The sequence below is a fragment of the Lepisosteus platostomus genome, chromosome 3, assembly GCF_059453375.1.
Source record: "Lepisosteus platostomus isolate fLepPlt1 chromosome 3, fLepPlt1.hap1, whole genome shotgun sequence".
NCBI classification, from domain to species: domain Eukaryota; kingdom Metazoa; phylum Chordata; class Actinopteri; order Semionotiformes; family Lepisosteidae; genus Lepisosteus; species Lepisosteus platostomus.
The window spans coordinates 40,395,789-40,410,707 of NC_142613.1; the positions used below are offsets into that span (position 1 = coordinate 40,395,789).

Consider the following 14,919-nt stretch of genomic DNA (forward strand, 5'->3'; position numbering starts at 1 on the left):
AAAGTGAGATAAACTATTCTTTGAAGTGCTTTTATTTTCCTAAAATGTATTTTTATTATAGATGACATGGAGTGTGTAGATTCTGGGTGGCTGACATGTCAGACGGAAATTCGCCTTCGCCTTCATTATTCTGAGAAATCTCCACTATTTATTACAAAAAAGAAGTTTAAAAAATCAAGATTCAGGTAAAATGGTTTGTGCCAGCTTTAAATGATCAAACAGTTGTACCTAGTATAAATTGACATTGTCCAGGAACAATTGTGGTATTCTTTTGCAAATGGATGAAAATTGTGTATTTTGTGTGCTAGAACAGGTTATACTGGTTAAAGGTTAAACTAGGTTATACACCCTAACAGAATATACTGAGCGACAAATGTGATGCAAGTTTTAATGTGTTTTTAAAAGTTATGCGTGCTTCATATTTGTTCACACATAAAAACCCAAAAATGCATGCCTAAAGAGACAGTTATAAATGGTCATTTTTCCATAAATTATAATTTTTAAATGATAGAAGTTATCAATTTTAATGTTTCCATTACTTTTTATAATTTACAAATTAATTTTGTTTCATTCCATAAACTTTTTTCAGTTTAACAGAATAGGCTCATCTTTCTTTTTAGAGCACAAATATACAGTAGTTACAAATGAAATGGGACTATTTGACCCATTTAGCTTGTTTGGTTCTTCTGTTGCTAATTGATCCATGGATTTCATCCACACATTTCTAGGAAAAAAGGAGGGTATCTCCTTCAATAACATGACTTAACATGGCTTAGTTGTACTTTGGTAATTTTCTCAAACTGAGTATATCTGGCTTTAATGTTTTAAGATGTATAGTTTTAGAATGTGTGGCATTTTCTTTCTAAACTTGGTCCAGGCTGAAACTGACATTGGAGGGTTTTGAGGAAGATGATGAAGACGAGCAGAGTCCTACCTCTTGGAACAAAATGACAACCACACTGGAGATCAGTGTGATCAGCAGTAATGGGTATAAATCCCGTCATTCTCAGCCAGATTGTGGGTATGCACTAGAGCCAAGCCAATGGACAGAGTACAGTATTCATACCATGGACCCAGACAACTTGGAGCTAACCTTTGAGTTCTTCGAGGTAAGTCATTTTTTGTGTTTTGAATCACCAGCATATTTGTTGAATGCACACGCAGCCTGGCTTCATCATTTTAGCCATATCAGGTTGTGCAAATACTATCGGGTTGTACAAATATTCACCCTTCGCACATGGAATAATTTGTCAAAGATACTAGATGGTATCAGTGAACACTTTGTATTCAGAAGTAGTGAGGTTTTAATTCTCAGCCAAGTTATAGTGAATACATTGCCTTACCCTGGTGAAACTGTTTCACTCGGATCCCCTTTCAAAACCTTTCTTGCAGCTCTCCTTTTAGATAATTATCCTTAGTGGTTGGTTGCCTTTAAGGTCATCTGAATATATACTCAGTATGGTTTGTGCAGGGAAAACATCACTATTTGATTTGGAAAGTCAATGACAAAATCATTTAGTTCTTGGACTAGAATTGCTTCACAGAAATTATGAAAATCTTTACACTCTTCATTGTAGAAAATTAAGATGTCTGTTTTAGTTGTCTGGTCTTGAAATACATCTCATCAGATGTGCCTTTGTAGAAGATCCATAACTTGAAAGAAAATAACTATGAATGAAATATTTTATCTAGGAATATCAGCTCAGCAAAATAACTTATCTAGTTCTTGTCTTTTTGCAAGACAAATTTTTGAATGTCTTTCCAAAATTTAAAATGGCAAAATCTAAGAACTGACTAGAAAAGTAAGCTAGAATAGAAGCGAGCAGTGACTGTAACTTTGCTAGTCGTCTCCTTATGGACTAACATGTACTGTACTCGCAATTCACATACAGATCTCCATGTCTAAAGATATGATTGCTTGGAAGGTTACTTGGAAAGTCCCGTTGTAAGAGGTTATCTCATCTTGGAATGTTTACATTTCACAATCCACTATATCCAGCTGCCTGTGTCACAAAATCGGTGAAATATTGGTAGTTAAGGCCTTTCGTGTATACATAATAGTTCCAATATATATTTATGCCCTTAATGCCACTCGCTATATTTAATTAATCTTGTTATCTGATGGAAGTTGAAGATATCCTTCTGTTTTAACATTGTAGGAGGATCTAAGTGAGAAAGTAGTTCAAGGAGATGTGCATCCTGGTCATGTGGGCACGGCCTGTTTATTGTCTTCCTCTTTTGTGGAAAGTGGCAAAGACACTGGAATCGTCACGCTTCCTATAATGGGCAGAAACTCTAGGCAGACCATCGGAAAAGTCAGAGGTAAATTTAAATAGCATTGCTATATCTAGCTTTCAAAGCTTGAGTTCACCTTGAGGTTAAATTTTCATGTGCATGTGCCGTGACAAAAACTTTAAACAAAAAAAAAAGTTAAAATTCAAAATGTTCCTGGTGTCACTTTTAGGAAGCCAGTTTAAATTTAAGGTAGGAGTAAGTCTTAAGCAAAGGTCCCCAGTCCAACTCCTAGAGGGCCAGTGTGTCTCCCGGTTTTCCAAGTAAAATTAAAGCACCAGCACGTAAAGAGTTGGAAGAAGTTGGTACACTGGTCCAGTTAAGCCAATAACAACCTGATTTAAGAACCTGCCCAGCTGGACTGAAAAACCATAGACACACTGGCCTTACAGGACCAAGACTGGAGATCCCTGGGTTAAAATAAAACAGGCTGATGATTATTTTTTTTTTGTTATCAAGATCACTTCTTGAAATACTAGTTTGTTTTTAAATTTTAGTGTGTAACAAATCTGAAGATTAAGAATTAACACAGTAGATGGAAGAAACTCATTGCTGTCTTAAACCTTCCTTTTTCTATTATACTTTTAATGGTCTGATCATTATGTGTTGGAGAATTCTGTCCTTTTTTATTTAAAAAGGCAATAATCTGGGTAGCCACTTATTAATTAATATGGGAATCCTTTAGGTAGAGACATACAGTACATATGTGTTCACTGTTTGTATGTTTAAAAGAAAATAGCAAATTAAAAGGATAACACTAACACTAACAAAGTCTTCTATAATTTAAATAGTAATATTAGGGTTTACCTGAAAACTTTCAATGGCAGTGTCTCAAGGTACAGATTATTGCATTTATTTTGTAACATACTCTACTACAGTATAAAGAAGTTTGTCATCCAGCATCACATTCTAAATCAGGTATGAGAAGTATCACATACATTGAAAAGAACAAGGTAGTCTAATACAGATGAAATATCACTGGAATTCAGTGAAATATAGATTGTGCAAAATGGTGTGTCCTTGATTTTCGTTTGTTTGTTTTTTTCTAGTGGACTACATTGTAATTAGACCAATTAAGGATTTCATGTGTGATATGATTTCTTCATATACAAAATACTGGAAAAAGAGGAGCACTTTGGATGTAGGACACAGAGGATCAGGGAGTTCACACACTGCTAAGTATGTCCAACTTGTCTTCTTTGTTTTTCTGGTTGTTTTTGGTGCTAAAGTTATTTTTGACATAAGGTTGTGGGGGTGTTATTGGTTGAGAAGAGGTTCTATCGTGACAAAAGAAGGGCATTGATCTGTTCATTTTTTTCTTACACTTTTGGCAGCTAGGTTTCATCCAAGACCTGACAATCTCTACACTGTTAAGTAATGCAAAAATATGTTATGGCTAGCTTTATCAGTGTTAACAGGGTGGAACGTCAGCTTCTTTGCCATCTTTTTCAGTCTGTGAGATTTTGAGGTCAAAGTGTGGTACATAGTGCTTCATGAGCTGCACCTACGAAGAGATTAGCAGGGCAGTAATCAGCCTGATATCAGCACCTTTCAAATGCATGGCTGGGAATCAGTGCTCTGCATGCAATTCTTTTTTTTTCAGGTGGCCATTGTGTCTACTGTAGCAGCGAGGCTTATTAATAAGGCAGAAGTGTTTCTGAGCTTCCCAAATGAGGCCCCATTTCTCTGTTCATCTCTGTGGTGCAGCCACAGAGAAACTATTCACGCAGGCTGATTTAAGGTCCTTTGATAAGGTTTCCTAGGACAGCTCCCAGAGGGGGATGCACTTAGCTAAGCCTGGCTATCATGATCAATGGTCATCCATTGGCGCCTATCTGTCTAGGGAGTGCGAGTTGGACATCTGGATTGCATTCCTAAGTGTCAGGAGTAAGTGACTCATATCTCACCTTGATCAACCAATCAGGGACTGGTAGGGCCGAGTAACCCACGTGGGACTCTGATGCCCATGGAACTTTCAGCCAATCAATGAGCTGAAGTTCCTCCAGGTAAAAACAGGCAACACAGAGAGCCTAAGAGATTCAGAAGAGATTCAGTAAGATTCAGAAGGGATTCTGGAGAGGATTCTGTGGACTTTTCTAAAGGGAATTCAAAGGAGAATTCCAGGTCAGGACGGCCCAGGAGCAGAAGGCTCCCAAGGGCAGGACATTCTCGCAGCGCGCCTCCTGACCATCCTGAGACTCAGCCCGGACAACCACGGAACGGCCAGTGTGTCCGAGTGCCAGAACTTTCCTTTGTTCTAAGAGTCTAGAGTGGAGGTTGCCAGAGAGTAACCAGCAGCAGGCCTCGTGAACAGGTCGGAACTGTGGACAGCTGAATCACTATTCAGAACTAGCTCTTCATCAGGAACGAACCGGTCCTCTTCCCGACTTGCTGGGACCCACAGTCATCTTTTCTCCTGTGCACAAACTTTGCTAGTTAAAGCCAACACTAACTAGCCGGTCAGCAGCATCTGCAGCGCACCGTCGCAAGCCGCACAGCACAGCCTGGCACCGAGCCAGAGAGCGCGGATTGGACACCAACAGCCTGCAACTGTTTCTTTGTGCCCGCAGGAGATCTGAATCCACAAAGATTGGATGAGTATTCAACTTCAATGCATTACAGCTCGAGAATTCAATTGTTATCCCAACCAGTTGATATCAATTTAATTCCTAAGAGTTATGTACTTGTTTGAGTATCTAATGTAGAAGTTATAACCAAGTGCATTTACGAAACGGTCTAAATGAATGATATACTGAACGTATGTCCTCTTGATATGTGTAACACTTCGTAACGGACTGAATATATATCTTTTGTATTCTGATAACCCTCTCGATAAGATCTGTTAGGTTTACATGCATATTCTATGTATTAATAAATGTATCCTCGTGTATTAGTACCTGTGTGTGTGCGTTGTTTGAGTTATGTCGCATGGTTGGATTCTAAAGCCATCAAAAGAATCAACTTTGTGATTTACTGCTACAATTAATAATTGTCTCAGTAAATGCCCAAACCCTACAGAACTGGTGCCTTCAGAGAGCCACTATGATTACATATTTGGCGTCCCTGAGCCGGTTTTCCTACACTACCAATCAGAAAATAAAAGCACAAGCTGCCACATTAAATATAGTGCATCCTACCAGAGAATGTTAAGAAACCTAATAATATAAAATCCAACACTAATAATTTATTTTCATCTCGAAAGCTTCCAAAGCATATACAGATGTGGCACAAATTCAAAACTGAAGTGCAGTATCTGCTCTGCACTGGCAGCCCTGTTACATAACAGATCTGTTACACAAACGAGAACTCATTTCATTCTAAAACCTGCTATAGGCTTTCCTGAGAGTGTATTTTATCTAGGACTCCAAGGTTAATACCGCAATTCTTATACACAGTGCCATGAGATCTTGAATGTTCGAATGGTCAGGATCTTTGTTCAAGATCTCAAGGATCACAGAAGGTACCTCCTACAGCAGTGTTCCCTGTCACTGTACTGGATCTAGCTCTGAAATCTGACAAGATCAGGCTGCAGGGCAGTTATGTTTTGTGATTTAATATCTGGTAGAAGTGCATTTATTGTACTAAAATTAAAGGGTTTGGTTTCCCTTTATAGGGAGAAATGAATAAGGTGGTTATATGGGTTCTTTTCATATACATTAATGCAGAAACTCCTCTAAAGTAATTCTACACATCTAACTTCCAACATTGTAATTAGATTAGAACAGGTACAGCAAAATAAATCGGGAAATTCTGACAGATGTATTTGTGTTACTATTTAGCATTGCCTTGAAGTAATCAAAGTTGTTTAAAAATGCAGTACACTTATCAATCTTAACATCTCTCTTAAAGCTGTCTATGTGTACTAAACTTTAGACTTTAGACAGAACTGTGTATTCCTACTCCTGCCATTATTGGGATTGTGCTAATCGATACATTGTGATTACAAGAGCATTGTTATATTTGTTTAATATAGTTGAGCAAATTGCAAGATTAGGGACATGGATTTGTTGGTGTATTTAGAATTATTGTGTACTGTAACAGCCTTATAGTTGTGAATCAGTGTGTTTCTGAAGCCAAAAAGAAAAGGCTTACCAAAAAAAGTTCCCTTCATTAGTTTCAGTTTTGTCCAAGACATTTTATATTATAGTGTTTTAAAGTTTGGACTCTGTTTAATCAATGAATATAAGAAAGCAGAAGCTATGAAAACATTGAGAATCTTCCATTGTTTGTTGAAGAAGGCATGTAATAGTGAGAAAACAAGAGTACAACCCAAACCAAGCCTTTTGTGCTGTGTTGCTTGTTTCATTGCTAGTAGCTTGTCAATTCAACAACCTTTTTAATGACGTGACTTGATAGTTTAAGAAATCTTTGATGAGGTCTTAGACACTGACGAAAAATGTATGTTGCCTATGTTTCATAAAGTAATTGCTAGTGGCACTAGTTTGGTATTTCTGACAATTTTCCCTTCTGTGAAATTGCCAAATTGAAACCCTTTACTATATTCCCCTCTAATTTCTTGTATATAGGAATTCTTCTTTAGGAACAATTGCCTGAGTATTGGATTAATTGTCACTGCTTAGTTGGTGTTGTATGCGGAAAATTGTTCTAGTATTAAGGGCATTATATGAAGGGCTGTGCGCAATTGTTTGCAAATGATGCAACCTAATTCTAAACACATGGATAAAACATTTTATTTGGTTGTGAACCATACTGTGCTAGTACAGCAGAAAGAATAGCTTAAACATGAAAAAACTGGTAGTTACCTATGAAATAAAAGCAATTTAAATTTCTACAAAAAATATCACAGAAAATAACTTTTGTTGTTGTGTTTGCTTCATTCCTGCAGCTCACCTCAGATTTGTTATGTATAACTCCATTTCAATACCAATGGCTTGCGTTATTCATGTCTGGTGTGTGTGGCCCAATATTTCCAGCTGCTGTAGCATTATTATTTTCTCTCAGTTTCTTATCCTTTGTTACCTCTTCTGTGAACATCTGGTTTTTGGTGCTTTAAGTGTGCTTTTTATTATTCTTTTGGTTTTGTCCCCTTTGTCATATTGCTTATAGCCGTAGTATTTCACCAATTAGGTTACTGCTTTTTAAAGCTTGCTTTGATTATTTTTGGATAAATTTGCTGTTATCAAGCAATATACTTTTGAAATGTAACCATATATTCTCAGCCACGTCTTTTTATTTTATCCCAGTATCCTTCACTTAAACTGTTTCATTCCTTCATAGTCTGCTTTTCTATCATCTTTCATCTGAGATGATGATGATACAGCCTATTGATTACTGTGAGGTCAACGCACCTGCTTTGTAGCATCCCAGGGAAAAAAAAGCACTGAACTTAATTCAAGCACAAAGGTATATGTAAATGATTAATTTTGTCTTAAGGAAATTTATTTGGACAAATTAACAGGAAACTAGTACTAATCTTGTTGTAATGCAGTTTCTCATGCAGAGGGGAGAATTGTGAAATTTTGACCTTGGGCACACTTAGTTTATGGTTTTAATGTGTGTCCTGTCATGGTGACCCTGTATTTCATAGCACAGCAAATCTAATATAAAGAGCTGGACAGACTAAGCTACTTAATATTTTAGAGTGTACATTCATCATGAAATTACTTAAATTATATAATCTTAATATTTGCAGTATAGTTGCTTTGCTTAATTTATGTTTTATAGAAGGTGTGGTTTAGAGTTAATGTTTCATAGCTGGTGTTCAGAAAAATATGTTTGTGGTGTTAAAAGTGTTTCAGTGATTTTATTTATATTGTATTAAAACAGTGTTGCATTATTTGTTTAACTTTATGCACAAATATTTTACATCCACACCTAGAAAGCCTCCCGGTTTTTAGTACATTAAATGAGATAAAGGAGTTTTGGACACCCGCTGGGAAGACCAGAACAATGATGTGAAAGACTCATTCCTTAGAAGCTGTTGAATCTTAAAATGTTCATCCCAATTGAATTTCTTGCTGACCTCGATTGTTCAGATTTTTAGATATTTGGATATGTTTCACCTATTTTTTCCCAGATCATTATTATGCTTTTTGAAAATATACAGTTGATTCATGTTGATTTGGCCATAAACATCTTTCGGGATCGTGTCTGTAAAGGATTTATTTGATGTAAGAATGTTATAGTAAGATAGCACCCTAGGACACCCAATGCTGTTGAATTATCCAATGAAGGGCTTTTGCCTTAAAGCAGTTTACAGCTGTTTGGAGGAGACACTGTGTGTTGTGGAGCTGGGAGTTTGTCTAAGAGAGTTCTGAATAAGGACTCATGTGGAAATGTTAACTTTTTCCCACTCATCAAACAGAGCAGTTAAGAAAGTGAGGTCTTTGGTGGAAGGGGGTCTATCCACTGTGGTCTTCAGGAATCTGAGTTTGACAGGTTTGATTTAGAATCAGCAGACAGTAGACCTGCTTGATGGGGAATAATGACGAGGTCACTAGTGCAGGAAAAAAACAAGGACTGAAGATAATTTGACTTTATCAGTCGTTTTTTTTTTATTTGAGTCCTCTGGATTTTTTACCTCTTTATATATAATGGTATTTTGAAGTGTTATTTATTTTGTCTGAAATTAAGCTTTTAACATCAAGATTTTCTAAAACGATATCTTATCTTTTTTTTACCCTTAGGCATACAAAAATCAGGGAAAATACAATTGCTTCCTTCAAAAGTGCTGCCAGTCATGTAAGTTTACGATTTATTATTAATATCCCTACTTTGATACTGGCTTATCTCCTAAGATACATTTTGATTGTTGAAAGTGCAGTGATTTATTTTGAATTTTTTCTGTGATTAAAAACACTTTGTCTCATTTCTGCTTTAAGATGATTTTCTGGAAGTTTCCAAGCTGACGTATTCAAAAAAATACTTATTAACTTCTGAATTATTATGTGTTATTAATTAAATATGTGTCTCCCTTTCAGGGTGCTGCCTATGTGGAATTTGACGTACACCTTTCAAAGGATTATATTCCAGTTGTGTACCATGATCTTACCTGTTGCATTTCAATGAAAAAGGTGAAATTTTTATCTTTACAAATGAAAATCAAGGCACAAAGAGCTTTAACTTATTGTTTATTGTCATGTTCCTGACAGTAATGCATTTGAATTCGTTTAATTTTGCATCTTAGGTGTTCATCTCCTCATTGAGGATAAATAAAACTTTTACAGGCAAGTTATTTTTACTCTTAGTACAATTAGCATACTGTAAATAGCAATGGAAATCTGACCTTCATTCCTTAAAAAAGCAGTATACAACTTCCCTCTTTAATGTGTTTGCTTTATGTTTTTTTACAGTTTTTCATTATGCTGTACATCATTGTGTTTATTGACAGGCGTGGAAGCGTGTGTTTGTTCATGTCTTGTATCATTGTATCATTCGTTCCTGCATTTAATTGAAGAGTATGCTACTATAAGAAGCCCGAACCTGAAGATGCTTATAGAAATATTGATAAAGTTTAGTCCTTGTCATTGATATGAACATCCCACTAACATGCACATCTCTACATCAGGGCTTTTCAGTATTTCTAAAATGCTTTAAAGATGGAGTTAGAAGGCCTCAAAATGTTTATAGAAACTTCTGAAGATCACCTTGAACTCTAGTGGGTATGTAAGAAAACTGAGCACAGAAGCAGTTACCACTTAAATTTAAACACCCAGTACTACTTTATCATGGGGAAATTTGACCAAAAATGTAAAAGATTATTTAATTGATTATTTACAATTCTAATGACCACTATATAAAATCCATAGAATTGACTGTGGTCCATCATCAAGTACAACGTGATGATTGGTACCCCACCAGGAAAAGGGTGCCCTAATGTTGGTGTCAGAAAACATGTTTGGGAGGTTTAGTTTAAATCTAAGGGCAAACATTGGAAATCTTCAGAAACCTGGCACCACTAATTAACTACCAAGTCAAACAGGACCCAAGTCAAATGATGGAGTTGGATCATATACAAATGTTTTTCGGGAGTTAGCACAAGAAGGGGAAGCTTATGTTGAAAATAATTTCTTCTTTGGAGAGCAGAAATGGATTTAGGATTTGCAACCAGATTATAAAATCTTGGTTAGAATATGAAGGACAGAAAGATTCCAAAGTTCTTCTGTTAAGAAGATCAAGATTAGTCACAGATCGACTTTACAATTAGGTAATAATACAAATAATACCTAAAACTCAATGATTAAATGGTAAAAACCAGTGTTCAAGATTGGACATCACAGTCTTAAGTTGAATATCTAAGGTATAAAAAGAAATAAAAGTGGTTCACAAATACAAAGTATATAACCTGGAATTGGTGTACAAGTTCTGCATATCATACAATATGTGCTAATATCAAATATTCATCAACATATTAAATGGCAACAGGAAGTGTTTCTTTGACATTAACAAAGCCAAAGAAAGGTTCACAAAATATGTATTCCTGGGGAATGAATACAATTCAATACCAACAGGTTGCCCATAATTGTCTTTCTGGAGCAATGGAACAAGTAATAGGTTTATTCCATGCTGAAAAAAAGAAGAAAGAGAACACAACGTTTCGGCCGTGGAGCCTTCTTCAGGTGTGAGAGAGACAGGGCAGTAGGCAAAGGTAAAGTAGCGGGAGAACAAAGGTTGGGAGAGAGGAGGAGTGAGAGGCGGGAGCAGGGGACAGAAAGAGAGGCCAATCAAGAGGTGTGAAGTCAGAATGGGTGCAGAGAGGTGTGAAATGAAACTTCCAATGAATGGAGAAAATTTAAAAGAACAGTAATCTGTCGTTAAGGGAAGGGAGAATGTGTGATCCTAACTGCAGAATAATTTTAGTTTCGGTGGTCTTTCTGATGTATGAGTTCGGAAAACCGTCTTTGAGAACACAGACGGAGAGATTAGTGTGGTCGTGGCCGTCAGAGGTGAAATGAGAAACAATGGGCTTGGAGAGATCTTTAATCTTCACAGCCCTGACGTGTTCTCTGAAGCGGTCTCCGAGTCTCCTTCCTGTTTCTCCAATGTAGATGGCTGGGCATTTACTGCAAGAGATACAGTAAATAAGGTTGCTGGAGATACAAGATGCTGTCTGGGTGATCCGGAATTGTCCTGAGGGGCCTTGAATGAGTGTGGTGGTGGCTGTGTACTTGCAGGTGATACAGCGAGCTCTGTTGCAAGGGAAAGTGCCTGGTGTGGATGGTTGTTGAGGGCGGTCAAGGGAGCTGTGAACAAGGAGGTTACGCAGATTAGGTGGTCGGCGATATGAGATGATAGGGCGATCAGAAAAGAGGGCCCCAATGGAGGGATCATCCTGTAGGATAGAAAAAATTCTAGTTAATGGTCCTGGGGATAGGAAGTGTGTTAGGGTGGTAAGGAAGCACCAAGGGAATGCGGTTGTTACAGCGGGAGTTCCTGATCGGGTTGATGGTCCGGGGGGTGTTTTTGGCTCGGGCAAGGGCCCTGTCAATCACACTGCTGGGATATCCTCTGTTGATAAAAAATGAGTACATTTCGAGGGCTTGGTTCTCGAAGTCGATGTCGTCGCTGCATAGTCTTCGTAACCTAAGGAACTGTGAAAAAGGAAGAGAGTTTTTAGTGTGGTTGGGGTGAAATGAGCTGTACAGGAGGTAGCTGTGTGAATCCGTGGGTTTGTAATAAACTGAAGTGGAAAGTCGGGGGTAGTTGATAGACAAGTGGATGTCTAGAAACGGAAGAGTGGTGGAAGATATGTGAACTGTATATTTGAGGGACGGGTGGAAGTTGGTGAAATGGTGCAGGAAGAACTCGAGCTGGTCGTTGGAGCATGTGGCGGCACCGACGCAATCATCAATATATCGTTTGTAGAGGTCAGGGACATAGCCAGTGTAGGAGGCGAAGAAGCGTTCTTCTACCCAGCCGACAAAAATCTTGGCATAGCTGGGTCCCATTCTGGTGCCCATGGCAACTCCACTGACCTGTTGGTAAAAAAGATTATTGAAAGAGAATGCGTTCAGTGTGAGGACCAATTCTGCAAGGCGTACCAGGGTGTGGGTGGGTGGATCAAGCACTGTGCGTTTGTCCAGCGTGTGCTTGAGTGCTGTAAGGCCGTCATTATGGGGAATGACGGTGTACAGAGATGTGATGTCCATGGTAAAAATGTGGCAATCGGTACCCTGAAATTGGAAATCATTGAAAAGTTGGAGCGCGTGGTTGGTGTCTTTGATGTATGAGGGAAGATCTTCAACCAGCGGTCTCATGAGGCTGTCGAGAAAGGCTGAGATGTAAGTAGTTGGACAGTTACATGCTGATACGATGGGGCGTCCAGGGGTGTCCGGTTTGTGGATTTTGGGGAGGAGGTAAAATTTTTCAATTTTTCGCTCCAACTTTTCAATGATTTCCAATTTCAGGGTACCGATTGCCACATTTTTACCATGGACATCACATCTCTGTACACCGTCATTCCCCATAATGACGGCCTTACAGCACTCAAGCACACGCTGGACAAACGCACAGTGCTTGATCCACCCACCCACACCCTGGTACGCCTTGCAGAATTGGTCCTCACACTGAACGCATTCTCTTTCAATAATCTTTTTTACCAACAGGTCAGTGGAGTTGCCATGGGCACCAGAATGGGACCCAGCTATGCCAAGATTTTTGTCGGCTGGGTAGAAGAACGCTTCTTCGCCTCCTACACTGGCTATGTCCCTGACCTCTACAAACGATATATTGATGATTGCGTCGGTGCCGCCACATGCTCCAACGACCAGCTCGAGTTCTTCCTGCACCATTTCACCAACTTCCACCCGTCCCTCAAATATACAGTTCACATATCTTCCACCACTCTTCCGTTTCTAGACATCCACTTGTCTATCAACTACCCCCGACTTTCCACTTCAGTTTATTACAAACCCACGGATTCACACAGCTACCTCCTGTACAGCTCATTTCACCCCAACCACACTAAAAACTCTCTTCCTTTTTCACAGTTCCTTAGGTTACGAAGACTATGCAGCGACGACATCGACTTCGAGAACCAAGCCCTCGAAATGTACTCATTTTTTATCAACAGAGGATATCCCAGCAGTGTGATTGACAGGGCCCTTGCCCGAGCCAAAAACACCCCCCGGACCATCAACCCGATCAGGAACTCCCGCTGTAACAACCGCATTCCCTTGGTGCTTCCTTACCACCCTAACACACTTCCTATCCCCAGGACCATTAACCAGAATTTTTCCATCCTACAGGATGATCCCTCCATTGGGGCCCTCTTTTCTGATCGCCCTATCATCTCATATCGCCGACCACCTAATCTGCGTAACCTCCTTGTTCACAGCTCCCTTGACCGCCCTCAACAACCATCCACACCAGGCACTTTCCCTTGCAACAGAGCTCGCTGTATCACCTGCAAGTACACAGCCACCACCACACTCATTCAAGGCCCCTCAGGACAATTCCGGATCACCCAGACAGCATCTTGTATCTCCAGCAACCTTATTTACTGTATCTCTTGCAGTAAATGCCCAGCCATCTACATTGGAGAAACAGGAAGGAGACTCGGAGACCGCTTCAGAGAACACGTCAGGGCTGTGAAGATTAAAGATCTCTCCAAGCCCATTGTTTCTCATTTCACCTCTGACGGCCACGACCACACTAATCTCTCCGTCTGTGTTCTCAAAGACGGTTTTCCGAACTCATACATCAGAAAGACCACCGAAACTAAAATTATTCTGCAGTTAGGATCACACATTCTCCCTTCCCTTAACGACAGATTACTGTTCTTTTAAATTTTCTCCATTCATTGGAAGTTTCATTTCACACCTCTCTGCACCCATTCTGACTTCACACCTCTTGATTGGCCTCTCTTTCTGTCCCCTGCTCCCGCCTCTCACTCCTCCTCTCTCCCAACCTTTGTTCTCCCGCTACTTTACCTTTGCCTACTGCCCTGTCTCTCTCACACCTGAAGAAGGCTCCACGGCCGAAACGTTGTGTTCTCTTTCTTCTTTTTTTCAGCATGGAATAAACCTATTACTTGTTCCTTTGCAGCCTACGCATGCTGACGCAGCTACCCACCTGAACTACTTTCTGGAGCAATGCTAATTTTCATTTTTAACCCTTTTTTCCATTGTATTTTTTTTTTTCAGAAAAATGACAAACAATCATTAGAATTATTTGAAGTTCCTGTGAAGGATTTGACCTTTGATCAGCTTCAGTTATTAAAGGTAAGCACCTTTATAACGTCTGATTAAGTACATATTTTCACATTTATTTGTGATAACTATATCTTACTTAGCTTTATAATATAAGAGTGTGTGTGTGTGGTTATTTTTGTCTTGGGTTGGTTTCTGTTGATTCTTATCAATTTTGTGAGTGAAATGTTACTGAGGCTGAGGTTTTGTTATTGGAAGGTCTGTTAAAGGTCAGCAATCCTGATTAAGACGTACATGGAATTCTTTTACATCACAAGTGATTTTAGGATTTCATGATTTCATGAGTTCATGATTTCCCCTGTTTTTAGTTTTTTCTTAGCACATGGAGAGTTATTTGAGAACTCAAGTCTTTGTTTTACTTCTAAAAATCCTCATTAATACAAATAATTGCTTTCAGGTGTAGTTTTTGTAGAAAATGACACATAACAGCTGTCAGCTAGTTTTCTTTGCAACCTTT

The 14,919-nt window shown here is 38.8% G+C and overlaps 1 protein-coding gene across 3 annotated transcripts in view; it reads left to right on the forward strand.

Annotated features, from left to right (window-relative positions):
- The window catches only part of gpcpd1 (glycerophosphocholine phosphodiesterase 1), a 42,308-nt gene that overhangs the window by 14,200 nt on the left and 13,189 nt on the right, over positions 1-14,919 (forward strand). For all 3 annotated transcript variants that reach the window (XM_088625604.1, XM_088625606.1, XM_088625607.1), the window contains 7 exons: positions 62-185; positions 878-1,109; positions 2,160-2,322; positions 3,342-3,471; positions 8,940-8,994; positions 9,234-9,326; positions 14,397-14,474. In XM_088625604.1, the coding sequence (XP_088481730.1) occupies positions 62-185; positions 878-1,109; positions 2,160-2,322; positions 3,342-3,471; positions 8,940-8,994; positions 9,234-9,326; positions 14,397-14,474 (875 nt within the window). The remainder of the gene's footprint in view (positions 1-61; positions 186-877; positions 1,110-2,159; positions 2,323-3,341; positions 3,472-8,939; positions 8,995-9,233; positions 9,327-14,396; positions 14,475-14,919) is intronic.